General features: G+C 33.8%; 1 protein-coding gene across 1 annotated transcript; it reads left to right on the forward strand.

Annotated features, from left to right (window-relative positions):
* Nucleotides 1-1,316: 1,316 nt before the first annotated feature.
* Nucleotides 1,317-23,582, forward strand: LOC130046343 (uncharacterized). The gene is made up of 7 exons (XM_048896293.2): nt 1,317-1,384; nt 17,154-17,329; nt 17,672-17,779; nt 17,966-18,005; nt 19,840-19,946; nt 20,096-20,146; nt 20,252-23,582. Exons 1-7 carry the CDS (start codon nt 1,317-1,319, stop codon nt 21,424-21,426), a joined length of 1,725 nt encoding a protein of 574 aa, XP_048752250.2. The 3' UTR covers nt 21,427-23,582.
* The last annotated feature ends 363 nt before the right edge of the window (nt 23,583-23,945 follow it).

A 23,945-nucleotide genomic window follows, 5' to 3' on the forward strand; every position in this document is an offset into this window, starting at 1 on the left:
CCGGCGCCTACCCTACTTGTATATTGTCGAAGTGTTTGGGTATTTCCAAAAAGTTCTAAACTCCCCAATTGCTAGTGTTAGCTTATCAATAACCATTGTCTTCCGTGCAATACTTTTGGCTATCTAGATTTATTTTGATTAAACACAATCAGTCTTTGAATACTTATTGACCTACTTTCTTCGCTTCGAATTCACATCCCCGTGCTACACCGATCACGGTCCCCGCATGTGGCATTGTACACGGTGAATATATGTATAATTTTTTTTATTTTTTAATGTAAGTTAATGCCCCATCACCTGTCATTTTGTCACCAAAATGAATTCAATGGATTTTTAATTTTTTTTTTAATCACTTAAATTACATACTCATGCCTGCTTTTGAGATTAAAAAGTGTTTGAAATAATTAAATACTGGTGTTAAATTCATGATATTTAATAAAAAAAAGAAAAGAAATTAAGACCGTCGAAAATATCAGATGAATATCGCATCTAAAAAAAAATGATGAAGAAATGCGGTCAGAAAAATTGTTTAAAAGTATATGGTTTTGTATTAAATATATAGTGAACATTTTCTTTGGGAACTTACTTATGACCTAGTACTGTATACTATGTTTACATATCAATGGATAAATATATGTTAATTTCCAGTTATGGCAACCATTTCTTTTAAAAATTCTCATTGAATTTCTAAATGGAATAGGTATGTACTAATAAAACAATTAAAAAAGAGAAAACAAATACTACGTTAAAGGAAAATGCATGTGCATATTTTTTTATACTTGCATACTGTACTTACTAAACTATAATTATACTGAAGTGTTAACTTTGCCAGTATCAGTACCTCTGAATGATTGTTATTTATTTTCATTGTTATAATTAATTGCTTGTTTAACCTGTGTTAATTGTTAGTTTTTAAATGAAATTGAAAGTATATAATAAAAAGGTTATAGACTCGCAAGCTCGGTCCGTGTACGCGCCAAAAAACTCGGTCGTCATATTTTCCCATACAAAGTCTATAACCTATAAATACGTCACAAGCAATGGCGCCGGATGTATTGGATTTTTCTATGAATTGGCTGTATAACGGTAACGGTACCAATTCAGTGTACCATTTTTTCCAGATACCCATTTCTCAACCCATCTAAGAGGATTCCCTGGGTATATTCTCGCAGTATTGGGTATAGTGTACTTTTTTCTGGGTATAGCACTTTTTGGGGGGTATTGCACATATTCCAGTAACCCGGTTAGCCGAACTATTTATCAGACGATAACAGAGGTGAAAGTGAAGCTTGCGTAGCGTGCCCTCTGGTGAGAGAATGCCATTTGGGTTTTCCTGTCATAATCAATGCAGTCTTGAATTCATAAAATCTACAGGAGAAGATTTGTAAGTATGGTCAAAATTTTAGTTTTATTGTAAGTTATTGTTTTAGTATTTCACATTTAAGGTAAGTTTATGATATGTAGTACAAGAATCACGATAATTAACGAACTTTCGGTTTGACATTTTACCTTTAAGAGAATAATATCGATCAACTACTTGTATTATATCTCAAGTATTCTTGCCATGATGTGTTTTGCAACAAAAAGCACTGAAAATTACGAGCACTAATAAAAAATACGACCATACTGTGAATCACTTCCTTGTACATTGCTGATGGTGTAGAATGGAATCGAGTGTACCGTACATGATTGTATTTTCTCTTTCGAATAAATCTTCAATTTCATGGTAACTGTGCATGTTTTAACTAGAAAATTTGAGATTTGTCGCTTCCGGTAAGAATCTACCCTGATGATTCACCTCATAAATGAAAGGCTTTGTAAACTCTGCACATGTACATTGTTCTTCTATTCTTAAAATCCTATTGAATACAATGTCATCGTGTACGTTAAAGAAATCATAGATCTAGAAAATTCCAGGGATAAGTAGCCTGGTCTCTGGGAATTACTGACACATTGGTCAGAATGGCATGTGATTATTTTTTCAACATTCCATGTAGCTAATAATGAAACCATTTAATTTGGGATCGATTGAGATTAATAGAATCCTTCATTAGTACGAGTGTGGGATAGGGAAATTCCACCGAGGGGACAAGATTCGCAGTATAGGACGAGGCTTTGCCGAGTCCTTGACAGCGATTCTTGTTCCAGAGTTGGAATTTCCCTATCCCACACGAGTAAATAATGAAGGATTATTTTCTCACATTTTAGTGTATAAATTTAGGAGCTTTGAGAAAATTCTAAATTATCAAAATCCTCATTTGAACTTCGATGCAAAAACTAATTAGATAGGCAGAAAGAGCATACCCGAAAATGGTTTACACTTTAACTGTAAACTAAAAACCCAAGGTTGTCCACCAGAAAGCTATATAAATTAAAATTCAAAGATAGCAATGCAAAATATTTTTACTTCACCATGTTACGTAAATCTTCACCGTGTAACGTTAATCATAGAAAATATATGACGTCACAATTAAATGACGTCGCAGCAATGTGAAACGTATAGGTTATAGGCCTTTCCGAAAACGTAAGTTATCTCTCTTTGTATTCTTACATTTAGGGTGAATATGACAACTTCCGGGTAGTAACACAGTCAGACTGCGCATATATTATATATATAGGCTAGTTATATTAGTATGGGCGCTGTTAAAAATCGAGAACAGTTGCAATCATTTGTACGAGAGAGTAAGAAAATGTTAATGGGAAAAAAAAGAAGAAGAATTTCTTGATCGAGTCGGGAGTGATTTTCGGGGGGAGGGGGGATTTTAAAAATGAAATTGGAAATCACCCAGACATTCATTTGTTTACATATGTCTCCAATAACGACTGACATAATTATTTTGTAGGCAATTTTTTTTAATTATAGATATTTAAAACGTCGAGTGCCTGTGGTGAGAAGATCTTGCATACATGTAAAATGCCCCCCTCCCCTCTTTTCAAAATAAAAAAAATCAATTAAATTAGGAAATCAACGCTTTCATTGTTTTATCAGGGCTAAATTTATTCCACCACCACCAATCGACTCTTTCAAAAATAAACCAGATTGCAATCATTGGGTAACTTTCTCCAAAGTACCTGGACGTGCAAATCATTTTGTACACTGCAGCATGAAGCTAGGATTGTTAATATCAACTGATATGTTTAAAATGCAGTAAAATAGGTAACTAAATAATATTTTTTATTAATTTTGTTGAATATTGCTAGACTGATATAAATTATTTTTCATAGACCTGTGTGATCCCGGGGGGGGGGGGGGGGGGGGGGCATATTCTCAAATGTACTCTCTGGGGGATAGGTAAGTTTACCCCCCCCCCCCCCCAATACAATGCTTTTGACGTCTCTGTATCTTCCCTCTTTTATTCGTTTTAGCCCCCTTGAAATCTACTTGATTATGTATAGGCACGTATCGTGTCATAAAAGAAATTGCAATGACAGATTTAGACACCCCCTTTCGCCACAAATTTACAAAATAATTTGAGTAAAACTCCAAATATTTTACTCAAAATGGCTGTATTTACAGGTACATACTCTTGCCGACTATAAATTCAGGGTGTTCAATTATACGTTATTTTATTTTCAAAGCATTGCATGTCTAAATGTCAGTTTAAAGATGGTTTGTGACGACGAATTTCTTTATGGTTATACTTGTATTTGAAACTGTATAAAATCTGTGGGAAGACAGCTGGAAATCTGTCAGTGGCCTCTGTTTCATTTACAAGTAGGCCTACAGGCTGGGTTAAATTTTACTCACCAATCGAAGGAGATGAACATTTTCAGAATCCAAATGTGTCAGTCCGACATACCTAGACGTACATCATGGCAGAACTTTCATCGCTGAATGTACATGTACTACCGGGTACATTGATATTGAACAAGTAACTTCTGATATTTTATTATAAATCTGACTGTATTAAAACACGGGCTAAAGATCCTGGGGAAATGTATGCAATATATGATATATACTAATTTCAGTTATAAAACACGTGAAATCCTGGAAAATGGGGGGGGGGGTGTTAGTTAGAATAATCTTACATCAGTTTAACGATAGAACATCCTATCGGAGAGGGGGGGGGGGGGGGCGAGAGGGGGCGGGGGTGTCCTCCTCTACTTACAACATTAATTTTCTATTATTTTTACAGGCAAAGTTGGTTATTTTCACGTGTATGAAGTAAACCTATGCATTGAGATCTTTTATTAAAGTTAACAGATTTGTTGGCGTGATTGCTGTAAAATTATACAGCAATACATATGCGGCCTTCTGCACTGTTGATAACGACGCTTCTCGAATATACTACCCGGAAGTCTTAACCTACTGTTACGCAAGCGTACTACGTTCCGGATCAAGGAAAGATAACTCATGTTTTCGGATTGGCCTTAGACTTTTTATGGGAAAATATGACGACCGAGTTTTTTGGCGCGTACACGGACCAAGCTTGCGAGGTCCGTTCGCGACAAAAAACGAGGTCGTCATATTTCCCATACAAAGTGTATAACCTTTTTATTATATACTTTCAATTTCATTTAGAAACTAACAATAATTTTATTTTTAACAATATTAACTTTATCGGTTTAACTGAGTAAAAGATGAAAAACACGAAAAATTTGAAAATTAACGGCGTAGAAATTTGATTGTGACGTAATGTTTGCGGGCCGGAATGTTTCCGGGCATATATCGTGTGATATATGCCCGCAAACTTTTAAAGAAAAAAGAAGAGATGAAATTGAAAGTATATAATAAATATAGAATATCACACTCTAATGTTGATCTCGGACCTGGGATTGGCCCCGAGAGTTGATTTCGGCCCGAGATCACTCGAAGGGCAATCCCAGGTCCGAGATCAACATTAGAGTGTGATATTGTTTATACCTAAAACACAACAAGTTGATAAACATTTTTTTTTAAATTGGGGGGGGGGGGGGGATTGACCCAAGCATAAATACATGATATACCGTACATCGATATTTGACTATTTCATTCCTTCGGTGAGTTTGCTTTAATGGTTACGTTTCCCGTACTATTGGTATTGTGAAACATACTAAAGTCTGGGTTTTGTAGCTTTATCCCATTGCTGGTCACGATAATTGGATGATTAATTATGGGTCCACATCCCCTCATGTGGTCTAGAAACTCGTCATATCTATCGTTGTGTTGTTCATGTACATGTATATTCTATTAAGCAGCTCCTAGGGGCTTGCTAATTGATACTAAAATTGGAAATAAGGGAATTATTTTTATTTATTTTTTCGGATTTACCAAACTCGCCCGTTTTCAATATTTCATATAATTTGTAAGAGTTGTAGAACTTTGTTTACGTGGCGTCATCGTATGAACGGGAATGTTTACAGATCTGATGCTGCTATTTCTTTGCTTAAGGAATACTACCTTTATACTGAAGTAAGTTTTTTTTTTTTACCGTTTCCCATCTGTTTAGCATCTATAAGTCGTTGAAATACGTCGGAAGATAATGGTTCTACTTTTCTCGTTTTATTGCCAATTAACGTAGTTTCACACTCCTGTGACGTCATAGGATTTAGCAAAGTCAATGATTTAATGACAGGAACATAAATTTTGTTGGAATCTTTTTCAATAGTTATTGTAAAATATCTTGTTAGCCATAAAGTATTTTTAAAGTCTTAGTTATATTTGAATAGTCGATATGTTTCAAAATATTGAATCCAAGGACAATAACTCTGTTTTCATTAGATTATTTATCAAGTCCATAATGCGATAGATTTTCTTTTATTTTTGACAAACATTTTACCAAGGTGATAAGGAATCATTATCTGTGTCTTTTCATGAAATTACATAAAATTTTATTCTCGAGTGATTTTAAATAGCTCAGCTGTATGGTGCCAGACTTCAGATTTTTATGGGGGTATACATAATATGGAAGCTATAGATTTGAAATTATTAAGGAAAGGTATGGATTTTTTCCCATAAATAACTATAACAGATGTAACTCTACTAATATAAACAGAAAAAGTGATATGTAAACCATGCTATAAGGAAAATGCGTCCACATTTGTTTGTTTTTTAACATTTTGGAGAATAACGCTAATTCAATAATTTTGCACATATTATTCTAAAACTTGATGAACATATTGAAAATGACATGTGTTTTAGTTATTGACATGTTTCCCGATAAATAAATGCAATTCAAAAAATATTTTGTTGTTTTTATATTAAAATTACAACAAATAACTGTTTCCAATGAATTTCATAAAAATCTACATCGGGGTACATGACTTTAGTGGTGTATGTAATGAAAATTAGTATGGAAATCCTTAAATGTTTTGCCTTTTTTCATTACTCTGAATGTTAATTTATTGGTTCCAAACAAAAAATTGCTACCTAAACCCCAAAACTCCAGGACTAAGGACCCACCTTAAGTCCTCGTTTTCAAATTCTACATCAAAATTGCTGTAAATTAACATTTTATCTGAAAATGCTTCAGTATCACCCTCCATAATCCTCCTACTGTTTTCTGTCGCCTAGAACGTTGATTGTTTTGAAATGAAGTTAAACGTGTTATTGTTCTAAATAAACAATTGTTACTAGGGTTACCCCCCTTTGCTTAGATACTCGCTACAATTTAGCGCTGTCTTTGAAGAATTCAACTTTCGGCAGCTCCCTGCTTTAGAGTTGCGCATGCGCATTGTAACTTTTTCTTTCGCTTTGATTCCTGAACGGTAAACAAATTCAGTCATGATTGCGCTAGCTATTTTCTTTGTGGTATGTTCCTTTTTAATGTGATGTTAAAATGTTGTGGAAGTTAGATTTTATCCTTATTTTTTTAATACACCGTGCCTTTGATCCCTCCTTTGGAAAACAAATAAAAATTCCTTTAGTACCAGGGTATTTTAAGTTGTTTACCATTGACACAGTCACACTAAATCTTTTTCTCTAATTTTGTCACTCAGCTTTTCCAGTTCAGCCATATACAATTCTAGAGACAACATCTTAAAGTGTTATTATTTTAACTGTACACTCTATTCAAGTTAAAACTTTAAAAAATATGAAATAGACACAACACACAGGAGACCACCACTTAAATGAATGTACACACATGGTTACTCAGGCCAGCAACATATTATCCAAGTCAATAAAAAAATTTATATCCTCCAAATTAAGTTTGGGGATATATTGAACTCACTTTGTCCATCTGTCTCTCTGTCAATCTGTAGATTTTTTTGGTCTGGAGATGATCTTTGAAACTATTAATCATATTTTTTTTTAGAGCTTAGTAAATTTTATGTACATACCATTTTAATTTTTGAACCTCGTATTTCCATTTTGATAATTTGCCAAAATTTAACACAATTAACACATAACTTCTTTGACAAGATTTGATGAGTAAAATTCTTGTCATGGCTTAGGCTAAACATAATTATGGTACCAAGAAACTTCTTGGAAAGCAGGTCTTTCAAAATCTGTCAGTACCTGGTACTTTTACCTGGGTGAAATCATGATTGTACCAGCCAAAATATTTGTGGGAGAAAAAATTTATAATATATATATATCTTTATTTAAGAAATAAGGTATCATTTTAAAAATAGCCCATATGGCTTTATGGTAGATTTTATCACATACCGACCCATATTTACATCCCTATATATATGTTTGATAATGATACCTTATTTCTTATAATTGTGACTGATTTATAACAAATCTTTGCGAACTATAGTTTTAAAATCATGAAGGGAATTATTTTTTTAAAAACTCAACAGTATGAATTGAATATGTTGAACAGGTCGATATCTTATGACGTCAGTGTGAAATTACGTTGATCATTTATGACTAAACAATGAATTTATTGTCACGTGACGAACCCTTTTATACACAGAATTAAACACACAATTGTTCAAATAGTGTTATGTAAGAGAAAACATTTGTAAATGTCAATAATATAAATTAAATCGCTTCCACAAGGAACCTCCTATCAGAAATATGCCTTGAGCCAGTAAGAAGGTCATTTTTGACAAGGTCACAGGGTACTAAGTAACATATTAAAATATGGTTTTAGCCATATACTTTGAAATGAAAGAAATTGAAAGCTTATACTTGAGATAAAGAGTACTTTAGACTTAAAGGTATGCCCTGACCCTAACCCAGAGTAATTCAGATAAGGTCAAGATCACCAGTTTTATAAGTATAAAATTCATGCTATATCCATAACTTTGTTGTGGAAAAAAAAATTCAGAAGATTATACAAGACATGAATGATACTTGTGATTTTGAGAGGTGTAACAACCCTGCACTATGATTGTTTTAACAAGTTCAGAAACAAATGTCATTAATACAAAGGTCAAGGTCTCAGAGTTCAGAGATACATCTTAGAAATTTAAAATTTGAAAGGACAAAACCTTGAATTGGAAGAGGAACATAAAGTCACGGTCATAGAACTGAGAATTTAAATGTTTTTGGTCCATGACAATTTGATGCTTGGACTGTTGATGGATTTCATACACACTGCAATTATTGCTCTCAACAAGAAGTGTAACAGCATTCATTCCTTATAACATTTCTATAAGACTTAGGGCCTGGGAATTTGGACAAGATAGCTGAGTTGTTTAAGCTATTTTAAAGTGAACCTTTTCCGTTTACCTTGCAGGGTAATCAGTCCATAATCCTTGAGACAGCTCTATAGTTAGTCTTATTTTGGCATTTTATGATTGCAGCAATTTAATTGCAAGATATTGAACTATTGTTACATTTTTGTGACAGATGATGAACAAGCTAATTAAAATCCGACCCAAAGATACGCTCACAATCGCTTACGAAGAGTATACGGTGTGGATTTAAAAAAGTCTGATTTTGACTAGATTGATGATTGAAATACCGATTTTAGGTGAAGATGTTTTAATTTATTTCAGGCTTATGAGGAAGGGGACATGGGTTTAATTCTCAGAATAGCAATTTATATATACATTAACATGCCTTAGATAAATATAATTTAGTTTGCTTTGCATATATTCTTATTTTTTATGCACATTTTCCTTTATATTTCTCATGATATATTTAAAATATTATATATTGATGGTGATGGCTGGGGATGAGTTATATAAAATTTAGTATGAAAACAACCTAATTTTTCACAATTTCTTTATAACACAATTGAAGCTCTTTCTCTCTGCTTGCTGAAATCTTTACTACTTTCTAACACTTTTTAACACTTCTACTGCACCAATCTAACACCATTATAGGTAGTGTACGGACAGTCTAAGACATGGGTTCAATTCCCATCACTACCAGAGTTGAATAAATTTTTGTATGACTTAAATACCGGTAGCTTAATTACAGTAATAAATTATAGCACACTGCATGGCTTAATTTTTGCACAAAGAGAAAGAATGTGTTTAACCTCACTGTTACATTGTTGTTTTTCTCTATTAAAAGAATTTATTTTATAGTTTTAGTAATGAAGTAATGATGACTTATTTTATAGTACCGTTGTAACCGTATTTACTTTCTTGAATTTAATGAAAACAAAAAGAATATAAGAATATTTCTATTTTAAGCATAATCATTGCAGTATTTTTATAATATAGATTTTGTATATTGTTTGAAAAGATCTTTTTCGTGCTGCATTCAATTCTTCATATAAAGGACCAGTTCCTTTCCAAGGGGGGATAATCAAGAAAAGGCAAAAAATAAAGTGGGGTCATTTAAAATTTTCTTTTAAAGAACCATCGTGGCAGAAAAGGTGAAACTTTTGTGAAGCTTCCTGATATAATGTTGATTCTAAATGATCGAAAGCATCACCCCAGGAGTAGGGTAGGGCTACAATAGGGAATCAAAGTTTTACATTGGAATATATTGCAACAAATCTTAAACAATCTCCTTCCCAAAAGCAACTGGACCAAAAAAAGGTAAATCTTATGTGAAAGCTTCTTGACATAATGCATACTCTGAATTGTTCAAATAATGACCCCCTGGTAGGGTTGGGACACAATAGGGGATCATGCAATGTCTTGACCTTGGAGTTTGACCTACTTTTTGAAAACTTTAACCTTGCTAATAACTTTTGAACAGTAAGAGATAGAGCTTTGATATTTCACATGATTATTCCTTGTTACAAGGTCTTTCCGTTGGTATTGAACCTTTTGACCTTGACATTTGACCTACTTTTAATTTTTTTTTTACATTGGTCATAACTTCTAAATGGTAAATATTAGAGCTTTCATATTGTACATGAGCATTTCTTTTGACAAGATCTTTCTACTGGTACCAAGATATTTGCCCTTGTGACCTTGGCCATTTTCGGAATTGGCCATTATCGGGGGCATTTGTGTTTCACAAACACATCTTGTTAGAATTTCTTTTATTTTTATTTTCTTGTTGTTAACTTTTTGTTTGAAGTTATTTATTGTTCTTATTATTTGTTATATTTATTGTTCCTTAACCAAAAACTCAAGTTAGCTTTCTGATTATAAATTATTTGTCATAATAAATGTGTATTTATGCAAGCCTGTAGAGTAAAGGGGTATGGGGCCCGGCCCCCTTCTTTTTGCAAATTTTCATATGGAAGCTGCTCCCCCCCCCCCCCCCCCCCCATTTTTTGTTGATGTATGGTGTAACACTGGGAAAATTCCAGCATTTAAAAAAAATTGTGTGAGAAAGGTCCACCTTAACATTTCCTTAGGATGGTGTTAAACCACATAATTAAGTGCTTAAGATATTGTACAAAGAAAACCAGTACGTGTTTGAGACTTTTATTCAGTGGTAAGGTTGAGTTTAAATACCAAAAAAAACACATTCTAATGCAACTGTTTTGTAAAATGCATTTCGATTGGCTAATGCACTGTAGTTTGTGGCAGTAAAACGATCATTTACGAGACGGAATGTATTTGATTGATTATTTATTTAATAGAATCTACAAAATAGGATCTACAAAAACAACCTCAATAGTCAACCAAAGTTTGGTGCTACACGAAGAATTATCTACCCTTGAAAGAGGTCTTGATAGATACATTCCATAGAGGGTTGAGAAGAGAAAACTAATACTAAATAGCTATAATAAATATTGTGTTTTAATTTCTTGCCTCAAAAAATTTAATGTGTCAATTTACTGCTTAAATTTTCCTGGAGACCCTCTTGGAAAATTCACATTTCTGGTATATACCCATGTTAAATCAGGCCATGTGTTGAACAAAACATTTGGATTACTTAATAATAAACTGCTTGACCAGTACCTGTTAGGAGTTAATGTATCAATATGATACACAGTTACTTACATGTACTTGAACATGTTCAATATTGATCGATAAATTTTGATGTCATAAGTTGATTCAGCCTAAATGCTAACACAGGATCCACATGATAATATTAAAAGATTTAAGTTACATTTTTATTTCAATTAATTTATAGGCATTAGGTTTATTAACACATACCATAGTTTGGTCAAATTGATATGCAAATAATTCTTAATTTTGTTATTTATTGCATGCTTTCTTACCTGAAACCTTTGATTAGCCCTTTTCTTTTTTCTTTGACAGGTTTTTTTTTCAAAGGTTTCAGTATAATAATTTTTTTTTAAATGTTAACACTACTTATTAATGTGTTGGGATTTTTACATGAAAACTTCTCTTGTTTGATGTATTGAATGTATTGTACTTTTAACTTGATATTGTGTATATTTTACTTGATAATCTTCCAAACCATAGACTTTTTCTGATGATAAAATTATGAAAACACTGTTCCCATTTTTATTTATGAGGGCTGAAACCTTCTTGGTGCCTTGCCTTTAAACTTCATTTTATAGACTTGCTTTATTTTAAAAAAATGCTTTTTTAAAGAAAAGTTAACCATATATTTTAAATTATTTTTGCACCAGGAAGGTCTCGGGAATAAATATCTGTTCTCTTACCTGACTGATGAGGCCCAAAGAGAGCATTTAAATATCATTATTTTCAAAAGTATATTTTCTATTTCAAAACAAGCATTAAGAAGCCAAAGAGTTATGTATGGAGTGCCAAATTAACATAAACTCAAATAATTGAAGATATCTTCAATTATTTTAAGATGTCATCAATTCATTTGATGCCCGCATTAATTGAATTGATGATAGCATTAATTCTTCAGCTAAATTGATGCGCGCTTTAATCGAATTAATGATCTCTTTATTAAATGAATTAATGATATCAACAATTGAATTGATGCGCGCTACAATTCAATTGAAGAGAGCAATAATTGATATAATGCACACATTAAATCAATTGAGGAGAGCAATAATGGAATTGATGTGCACATTAATTCATTTGATGAGATCAATAGTTGATTTAATGCGCTCATTAATTCAATTATTGCTCTCTTCAATTGAATTAATGATATCTTTAATTCATTTTAAGAGAGCAATAATTCTTTTATAGAGAGCAACTATATAATTAAAGATATCTTCAATTCAACATATCCACAATTGAATTAATGATATGTTTAATTGAATTGTTGCTCTCTTTAAAAGAATTGATGCGCGCATTATTTCCTTAAACAAAAGCATTGTAAATGATTTAAAGATATTTTCAATTGAATTAAAGAGATCATCAAAGGGTTTTGACATATAGTCATACCATAAGACATGGATGTATCACCATGAGACTATGTGTCATTTACATTCATGACCTCTTTATGACCTTGACCTTTGATCTCAAGGTCAAAATTATATGTTTATACCATGAATTTGTGTTCGGACTATATCTTCCTCCATTTTCTTCTACAAAGGCATACCATATTTTTACACTCAGGAAAGGGATAATTTATACCTATTAACAACACCCTTTGGGAGATTGGGGTAAGGGGGGGGGGGGGGGGGGTATTCTTAGGGAGCATTGCTCACAGTACCTCTTGTTATGCATTGATAGATGTGATGGCTAACTCTCTGTTCATCATGCAGTGCAATTGTCTTTGTTTTCCTTTGTCATGTGCTTCTGTGATTTTGGACTTTGTCAATGTACATCATTATGCTCCTTTGGGAGCACAAATTGGTTGAATAAATATTCTAATTCTATGTGGTCATTATTGTGTTTTTACATGTATGTCTTAATTTACCAAAATATCACAGGCACTTGACATATTTTTCTTATCTAAATTTCGGTGTACTCTGCAACGTAAAGCTGGCCTTGGGGGGGGGGGGGGGGTGTTAAATCCCACAGGGGGGGGGGGGGGGGGGGGGTGTTAAATCCCACAGTGCTCGATCGGTCTATGTATCTTTAACCACTTATACTTTGGGTTAGCATTCCAAGCAAGTTAATATCTTTGTTACCTTGAGTAACACATTAAATATCATAACATTTAATTAAAAAGCAAAAGAGACTACTGAGACGGGGATTTGACCGTTTTCTTGCTAGAATTTAGGCCTACTTTCACTTTGTGTGTGACGTCACAATTATGGTCACATGGTGTGCAGGGAGCTGCCTTTAGACTCGTTCGTTTTTGAAAACTTTTTAATTTAATTTTTCTACTTAAATTAAATTTTGTCGTGGAAGAAAGTATTATATTTGAAAAAAATTGTGTCTAACATTATTTTTTTCATGTAGTTATGATAGATTTCAAAAAATTAAAGAAGAAATAGCCATTTGAAATTTGAGGGCGAGACAGCCCCTTGATAACGGGCCGAGACAGAGATATCTCGGCCCTCAGGGCGAGACAGCCCTACCTACTTGCAGCTGTCTCACCCTAGCCAAGATAGGTGTATCAGAGCTGATACACTACTAGGTATATGATCAATCTGATTAAAATAAGATCTTTGATCCGCTCCGTTATTGTTATGTCGAGCGGATCAAAGATCTTATTTTAATCAGATTGGGTATATGATATAAAAAAAATCTCACATAACTGTCTCACATGGGTATAAAGTCGATCTCACACTGGTGATAATGTAAGAATAAATTGTCATTTATTCAAAATCCATGTTTACTTTCTGTTTCAAGAACTGCTACACAGTTCAGACAAAAAAATGAAAAAAAAATATGTACATGGAAAAGTTTAACAAAATACTACTGTCACAAAAAAAGATACAGAAAACATATTGGCATGCACTGACCACAAGCTTATTCTGGCTAAACTCTTTTGTCTTGCAGTAGTAATTAAAAACTATGACGCAAATATTTGAATTTGGTCATTTGAAATTATTTCACTTTTATTGAACTTTTTTGTAAACATTGCATGCAATGGCATCTTCATCAAAAATAAAATACTTAAATACTTTACCGGGATATTTGATATATGGAAAAAAAGTAATGAACACTATTTAATGGATATTTGATATATGGGAAAAAAGTAATGAAAACTATTAAATATGCACTAAGAGTTCACACCCAAATATTAGGCGGCAATGTCTTACGTTAATCTAGGAGTTTTGTGCTATTGTGGAGATTTTGTATTGTCACATTGTTTGATTTTTGCTGGAGTTTATCTGAACAAACAGAAGTATAAACTGTAATGAGAGATAAGTATATAATATACAATGTCATGTACAATACGCCAGTTTCGGGATAAGAGCTCTTTTATCTAGGAGGTGCATTTAGTGGAACCTTGACTGATAAAATGAGACAGAGTGGACATATAGTCAGCGAGGAAGACGATGAAATGTATTAAAAGTGTCTGTAAATGTAGTAAATACAAAGGCATTAACCTGTTATTCGCTCCGCGGAGCTAATAATATTTGACGTTGTTGACGTTACGCCAAAACCGTCAATGGAGGAAAAATAGCAACTGAAACAAAAAGCAAACCTTGAGTACCATCCATTTTGAGAAGAAGGTCAAGTGTTAAATATAGGTGAAGGTGCTACTAAATAGCGATAATATACCTTCGTAATAAACATGAAAATCTGAAGTTTTCTTTTTATTTGTATCGTTTGTATTCGTATTGTATTTTAAAGATAAGATTTATTCAGAAATATATGAATGATATTTTGAAAGATCGTCCTTATATATATACTCCTGTTATTCGCACCGGTGCGAATAACAGGAGAATATATATACAGACGAAGTTTCCATTTCAAGCTAAAACGCTCTAAAAAGGGAAGAATTCCCGGGGAAAGGGTTTCTTTGGGGGAGAGTATATAAAAAATGGGGCTTGGAATTTTTGGGGGTGAATTTCAATGAATACGACATTTAATGAGTGAATATATAGTGCTAAAATTATTCGCACCGGTGCGAATAACAGGAGTATATACAGACGAAGTTTCCATTTCAAGCTAAAACGCTCTAAAAAGGGAAGAATTTCGGGTGAATTTCAATGAATATGACATTTAATGAATGAATATAGTGCCGTAATTATTCGCACCGGTGCGAATAACAGGAGTATATATATACAGACGAAGTTTCCATTTCAAGCTAAAACGCTCTAAAAAGGGAAGAATTCCCGGGAAAAGGGTTTCTTTGGGGGAGAGTATATAAAAAATGGGGCTTGGAATTTTTAGGGGTGAATTTCAATGAATACGACATTTAATGAGTGAATATATAGTGCTAAAATTATTCGCACCGGTGCGAATAACAGGAGTATATACAGACGAAGTTTCCATTTCAAGCTAAAAAGGGAAGAATTTCAGGTGAATTTCAATGAATATGACATTTAATGAATGAATATAGTGCCATAATTATTCGCACCGGTGCGAATAACAGAAGTATATATATACAGACGAAGTTTCCATTTCAAGCTAAAACGCTCTAAAAAGGGAAGAATTCCCGGGAAAAGGGTTTCTTTGGGGGAGAGTATATAAAAAATGGGGCTTGGAATTTTTGGGGGTGAATTCAATGAATACAACATTTAATGAATAAATATAGTGCTAAAGTTATTCGAACCGGTGCGAATAACAGCAGTATATACAGACGAAGTTTCCAATTTCAAGCTATAACGCTCTAAAAAGGTAAAAAGGGAAGAATTTCAGGTGAATTTCAATGAATACGACATTTAATGAGTGAATATAGTGCTAAAATTATTCGCACCGGTGCGAATAACAGGAGTATATACAGACGAAGTTTCCAATTTCAAGCTATAACGCTCTAAAAAGGGAAGAATTTCGGGTGAATTTCAATGAATATGACATTTAAGGCATAATACTGTTATCTGCATCGCATATCCCCTACCACCACCCAACACGACTATTTTAATTTATACTTCTTTCACCTGTGCCATATGCACCGCGATAAAGTGTAAGAGTTATCTGCTCTTTAAATTTGGTTTATTCCGTTAAATTACTATAGGATTATGCAAATTTTCAAAAATTTGCATATGGCACAGGTGAAAGAAGTATAAATTAAAATAATCGTGTTGGCGGTGGGGGATGGGAATAATTTGTATATATACTCCTGGCACTATATTCATTCATAATTCATTCATCAATATATATATATATATATATATATATATGGCACTATATTCATTCATATTCATTGAATGTCGTATTCATTGAAATTAACATTGTCCAATCAATATATATATATATTTATATATTGCGCATTTGTATATTTTTATAAAGACTGACATAAAAACCCAAAATAAGGTTAGAAAAAATACTTTAATACGTTCATTACTGTTTTTATTATTTAAGAGTTATTGGGATTTAGAAAGAAAAAAAAAAACAATACTGAAGATCTTTTATTATGTTAAAATTATAAAAATGCACCAATTTAGTACGAAAACAAATTAATAAATAACGTCAACAACGTCAAATATTATTCGCTCCGCGGAGCGAATAACAGGATAATGCCAATACAAATTACTACCGAAAGAAACATAAAAACATTGTCATATTTGCTAGTAATATCCTGAGTGTGATACATGTACGTACGATCAACGAAATAACGTGATATAATAACAATGCCATGTATTTAAAATTACTCCCTGAATACTTATCATTTACTTAGTTTGTGTATCAGTCGATTTCGAGTGATGAATCTGCGTATGAGAAACTTACTGAACACTTATGCAGTGATGGATATTTGCCCCACTCCCGTATGTAAACAAATTACTTCGTGTCTTGCTATGTAATATACTTCTCCAAAGGGAAATAACTTGAAAGTATGTCGAAACCGACATATTTTTACGAGAGAGAGAGAGAGATTGTGTGTGTGTGCATATACATTCCCAATAAAGCAGGTGCTGATATACATGTAACATAAATACATATAATAAAGTACTTTCGTTTGAATACAGAATTAAAATGGACTTGGTAGGAAATGTAGACTCCTGCCCTGTAACCACGGATACCTGGGAGGCACGTGCAATGATAAAGCAATCAGACTGTGGGGGACAGAGCGTGTACCATTGCCTGTCCGACAACAAGGGACGGAAGTGGGAGAAGTGTGTAGAAAAGACACAGCTGATTGGAGGTTGGCGACTCTTTCTCTTCTACGTCATACATACATGTGTATGTATATGAAAAAGTGAAGATAACGAACAGTAATCAATCTTCTAATTCCTCTACAGTCAGGTTAAGTTTACGTATGAATAATGATCCCTCGGATATAAGAAACACATGTATGAAAAGGAAAGACTTAAAACGTTAGCATATCTTGAAATATTTGGAACGATTTTATATGAAATAAAAGTGAGATCAAGAAATTATTATGAATTTTACGTTGTGAATTGGAAAATATAGCAATGTTAGACTAATAACTCTTATCAACTGTTTTTACTACTAAAAGGCATGGATATTCTAAAACATTTTTCAGGGCAGTGTCCGATATTCACTGATGACGGTTACATTGACTGGAAGCAGTGCAATACCTCTATGCCCACCTGTCCAAACAGCACCTATATCTCGGATGAAGTTTACAAATGTAAGTGGACTGGCATAGTGCTAAAATGAATTTTTTTTTTTTTTTTTGCATCTGGAAAATATTGGATCGCTTTAAAATTGAAGTGGAACCCATGGATTCTTCCCTGGTATTTACATGCTTAGGGAATATACATTTAGTCTGTATTATTGCTGTCACTGATTAGTGATATTTTTCATTGTTATTCAGATCCGGCATGCTTTGGTAACAACACTGCAAGTAAACACGTGTAAGTTTATCTTTCACATCTAATAAGCACAACCAATCATCAATACATAACGAATGCAGATATATGAGCTGAATTTTATGGGGTTTTTTAATCTTTCGGGCAGCATACACTGAGGTACTCAAAGTCACTCTCTCTATGTGTCCGTTCAAGGTCAGCCATTCAACTTTACTTATAATGCAATATACATATAGAGGATATCTATATTGCGTGTTTTGATATTTGGTTTATCCAACTCGTTGATGTGGTGTATTTATTCGCGAGGCTTGCCTCGCGGATAAATACACCATATCAACGAGTTGGATAAACCAAATATCAAAACACACAATTATAGATGTTCTATTTATATCGTACGTCTTCTTTTCGCTTAATTTTGAGATGAGCCCCAGTATGGTAGAAACAGCTGATTGAATTTGTTTTGAATTCTTGGTTCAGAGGTCGTGATTATATATCAGTTTTCCTTACGCGGGAAAAAATAGTGCGCTTATAATCCATTCATATACAGTACAAAGGGCATCTTTATAAAAGAAACCATGGATAAAAATTGTTTTAGAGGGGATTATAGTTTATAATTGATAATGGTTTTGCCATTCCAACAAAATAACAACTATTGACCGAGTATTTATTTTTTGACGTAGGCCTGACCTTCTGATAAAGTTTGATGTCGGCGTCTTTTTGAAATAAACATGTGTAACAACGATCAATGAAAGTAATATTTCAATGCAGCGTTATTAGAATGTTCAACAGTTTACAATGAAAAGTAGAAGTGTTTGTGCATTTGGATTTTTATTCCCGTGGTTTCTTTGGATCTGAGGGCGAGAGGAAATCCTGAGGCACTTTAGGCCTAGTAAGTAAAGCTGTTGAGATTTATCACATTCAATATGGCTCTACAGAAAAGAGACTGTGCTTGTGAATACTTGGTACCGCAGCAGGTCGAGGTACTTTCGATTAGGCCTGTCCAGTAGGCGGTTGATTCCTTGTCGATGATAATAATGTGGACATCTTTTTGCTTTCTGGTCGTAAATTTTGAGTAGTTATTGATCGAGTTGACATTCTTATGGCCGGTAACTTGCATTATATGTCAGTGGGGGCAACCTCATTTTAATTTTGCTATAAAATATATTCTAAATAAATACAGAATAACAAGTTATACGCGTTATTTCATGTGTCGATATGCATAAGCACAGAAAATATGTCACCCAAGCGGGGACAGTATCAAAAGTAGTTCGGACCGAAAGTGCTTTATCAAACGGGCGTGTGATAAAGCTAATGCTTTATCTCACTTTCAATATACACCACACGTATGGGATAAATACCGGTTACTGTACGCACTGTATTAAAGGAGAATTGTTTATCTGCCCCTTTAACTCATTATATATCTCTGTTCCTGCTATTGGCCAAGGCTGTGTGGGAACTTTGGCTTTAAGGTCAAGGTCATTTTGATCGGTGGCTTATACATGTCTCTTTATAAATTGATGTTGATCATGCTTAAAAACTTTAGCTAATGATGCAGGAATTGATAGGCTGAATTCAATTTTATATCTCAAGAGTTTGGTGGACTCCTAATATTTTCTATGAATCATGCAGCGATATCCAAAAGTCTGATATCATAATATTTATAGTTTTCGAGATGAGAGGCCTTGATCAATAGTAATGAGTTGAACACTTACTTAAATATCCATCATTCCAACCTGCGCTTGGGGGATTCCAATTTAGACAATATGCAAGGGGGGGGGGGGTCCGTAAGGTTTGCTTATCTTTTTTTTTTGAATCAGCACAAATAGATTTAGATTTGTAATACTTGCATGATTTTAACGTACATATTTACTTTCTTCAGAGCTCCATCAGTCGCTTTGATCATTGGCATAGTCAGTCCAGTTTTGATCATAGTTTCCTTGGCTCTTGTAGCAATGGTTATCGTTTATCGCCGAAGGAAAAGTAAATGTTAGTATTTGATGAATGCTCAAAGTTAATTTTATTTAGATTCGCATGTATGTACAATGAACATAATTAAGTTTTGAAAGTTTTTAGATTACAAGCGCAATGTATTCCATTGAATCTATCGCAATTATTGTATTCATTATTTTTATTAGTAGTAGTAAAATGTCCAGAGAACGCCGACGAATTACAGACACTGATACCAGGTACTTCTAAATTTTGAAAATTAGAATTACTCTTTTTGATGTTTCACTTGTAATCGCATTTGAATTCACATTTTTTTTTTTTTTTTTTTTTTTTTTTACATGCAGAAGGACTACAGGAAGAAGTCAAAAAGCATTATGTCTTAAATGGAATGACTGCTCTTTCGAGAGAAGATGGGAAATCCATTGTTGTACTTGGTAAATTCGGAAATTCTGTTTCTAGTACATCTCGTTGTATATTGGAGGGATTTGCAAAGCAAAAGCAGTGGACCACCATGGAATTCCGATATACAGACATACCATGCACTGTGGAGGAAAACACTATCATGTTTGTGTATGGTTGGTTTGGGCTTTGGAATGATGACCCATGCTCCATCGAGAAAGTGAGAAATGCGTGTCAAGAATTAACGCATCTTTTAGGCAGAATCCCCAATGTTAAAATAATAATTGGAATGAGATCGGATCACCTTAAGAAATATCATTTAGAGATAGATGAGGCAACCAAAGACTTGTTTCATATCGAAATAAATCTTGATTCTGAGGATGTGCATAAAGATGCCGAGCATTTGAAATATTTTAATGAAAAAATTAAAAAGACATGTGTGAAAAGTGAATGCGCGTGCAATGATTTGAAATTCGATATGTTCAGAAATGGTTGTGATAAAGCAATTATAGGTATTCCTCTAAAAGTGAATGTCCTTGCAAAGTATCATGACCTGATCCACGGTTATGTTGACAATCGCGATCTTTTGAAAACGATGACAGATCACTTCACGGCCCTCGAGAATGAAACAGAAAAGAAGCATGTTTACGGATGGATTATGTACATTTGTTTGAAAGGAAAGTATGCAAGGTCTGAGAATGTCGATGAGGCACTGATTCAAAATATGAAGTTCGGCATAACAGCGAGATCTTTTGACGAAAACTCTGACGAACTGAATAGATACGTTAGGATGAGGAATTCTGATAAGCGAAACAACATATCACCCCAGGATGCACAGTATGTCTTTTGGCACCCATTCATATACATATGCGCTTTCCATTATCTGTACAAGAAAGATCCTGATGCCGTCATATCCTACTGCAATATTGACGCAATTGTTCAACTCGTCCGGCCAGAAGGGGTATCGAAGACGTATCTGGAGGTCAGCGCCGACAGTCCTAGAGTTGCCAGGTTCAATGAAAGAATGCAACAAAAAGGCCTGGTAGATGAGTACAAAAATCATCCATTGATTAAAACAACAGCAAAAGATTCTCATATGGGCTCTTGTATACTTGTATAGTATTTTATTTCTTCCTCGTAGTTTTATGCTTTCGTATCTGTATATTCTTGTGTATTCTTGCATGAAAGTTTTCTTTTATTTTGTATTCTTTTGTTAATCTGTGATATGTCTGTGTATATGTGTACATGCATGCTATGTGTCTTTGTCCTTCATATACTTGAATGTGATAGTCGGTTAAAAAGCTCTACAGAGCTTGTGTTTGACATGTTGAATGTATATAGTGCCGACTTTAAATAAAATTTACTTTACTTTTACTTTATATGGGCTTCAAACAGAAAGATGAAACAAACATACCAATGGAGGATTTCAATATGACAGCTAATTTTCATATAGTAACCCATGTCATTTGCGAATGATAAGTAACTGTGTATTGTATGGAATGACCTATGTATAAGCTCTGCTGCAATCTGATTTTGACTTGCGTATATACTATAATGCATGTTATGTATAATGAATTTCTAAATCGAAGCAGGCTACTGACAAATAAGTTGATGTCACCGGAGTTTCAACAGTCACATTCAATGTTAGCATTTCGCTAAGTCTATGGTCGTTATAATTATCTTATTTGCAAATACAACCTGTCGTTAGATTGAATGTTGTCCGATATTTTATACCGTCCTTTGCATATTGATTTCGACTACGAATTACTCCGTTTATGTGAAGAAGATTGAGGGTTCACGGCGAGTGTGACTGGTCAACAAGAGATGATTATTTTTCCTTGTCACCTGATCCCACCTTTGGTGTGTCCAGGGGTCCGTGTTTGTCCTACGCTTCATTTTGTATTCTTTGTGGAATATATTAGATTGGTCATTGTTCGTCATCTTCACTTATCATTATGCTGTAGTATTTAGATACATGAATATGTGGCACTTGAACTTTATCCACGTGACGATAACTTGAATGTAAATGTACGGTATCAGGACAACTCGCCCCCAAGACAACTTGCCCCCTCATTCGGACAACTCGCCCCCTCTTCGGGACAACTCGCCCCCTCTCTTGAGATATCTTGCTCCTTCATATCATACATGTTTACAATCATTATTTTTGGTCTAAATCCAAGAGAAAAATTAATGAATTTCTTATAGATAGTATATACATCACAGACAATAAGACGTGTTCACATAAACACCGAACTTCGTGTCTTTTTATGCAAGACGAAAGATTTTAGTGGAAATCCAGTGTTTGGGTTCAGTAAATTCATCATCACTTTTATGTACATGTAAAATATATAATTTCAGCGGAAACAAGTTAGCGTTTGGTATAGGGAGAGTACTAGCTTGGTCTACAGCTGACGTAGTATACTTATCAATAATCTGCATCATGTTGTTAAATCTAATTGTTTAATTTCCCCCAAGTTGTTATAAATTTACTTCAAACGTTATGAGGTACTCATCATCAGAGTTCTTTACACTTTGAAATCGCCGCGTAAAAAGCATCATCCCGCGTAAAAAGAATCAGTAAAGCAAAGCCGTTATAAAATTTCTAAAATGAGAATTTTATTATTTTTCAACGGGAATTAGTTGAGAAACGCATTAAAAGATAATTACATGTATCAGAATATCCAAGCTTCACCTTTACACTTATGTATACTATATCGATTAAAAAAACCCACCACCACCCCACCCCCCCCACCCCCCCCAAAAAAACCAAAATTTTTCTCAGTATTGGAGACATTTAATCAATTACCTGAAGATCAGTAATATAATTTTCCTTGCCAATTGATTTATGAAAAATATCACTTTTTCTGAAATGCAATAATTAAATCTGTGTATAATTCTATTAGAATTTACCATTCGTGCTAAAGTGTGAAATAAATCTTTATAGGGTTAAAAGTGTAAATAACACACACAAAATAAAAAGTGATAATATTTTTATCTATAATATTGGGGGCCAGTTGTCTCAAGAGATGGGGGCGACTTGTCCTGACAGAGGGCAAGTTGTCCTAAGAGGGGGCGAGTTGTCTTGGGGGCGAGTTGTCCAGCATTCAAATGTACATAGTGCTATTCTTATGTGGATCTTGTACATTGTATAAGTTTCTTACTTAATTATGTCAAGTAATGATTAAGATGCTGTACAACAATCGTATGATATACATTGTACATATAATGTACATGTTAAGCTTAATTTTCCTTTTTAAAATACACTTTGTATTTAGATTAATTTTATTTTTCTCTTTTCATATTCAATATTTGTTCATTGAGATTGTAATTAGAATTGGTAGATAAAGGCAACTGAATCTAATTACATTGTCATTTCCGATAGCAAACGATCGTGGTGGCCTACAGGTCACGGGAAGTCCCGGGTTCGATTCTCGGCACCGCGTCAGACCTGAGACGTTTAAACAAATTTAGTGCATGTTCCTTCACCACACACCCGATATTATAAGTAAAAGTCAAGATTATTTTGGACAAACAGACACGGTAGGCGTTGGTACAACAAAGAACCCTCACTGCTACAGCCTAGAGTGCCATAAATTGGTCAAACAAATTGTGGTATTTCACCTAAAGCAACTTGTGACG

Source organism: Ostrea edulis, chromosome 1 (assembly GCF_947568905.1).
Source record: "Ostrea edulis chromosome 1, xbOstEdul1.1, whole genome shotgun sequence".
Classification (NCBI taxonomy): domain Eukaryota; kingdom Metazoa; phylum Mollusca; class Bivalvia; order Ostreida; family Ostreidae; genus Ostrea; species Ostrea edulis.

Bases quoted from the DNA above. Each gene is read 5' to 3' on its own strand.
- LOC130046343 (XM_048896293.2), top strand. From the start codon at position 1,317: ATGCCATTTGGGTTTTCCTGTCATAATCAATGCAGTCTTGAATTCATA. The intron at 17,780-17,965 runs GTAAGTGGACTG...ATTGTTATTCAG, and splicing joins CTCGGATGAAGTTTACAAAT to ATCCGGCATGCTTTGGTAAC. The intron at 19,947-20,095 runs GTTAGTATTTGA...TATTTTTATTAG, and splicing joins TCGCCGAAGGAAAAGTAAAT to TAGTAGTAAAATGTCCAGAG.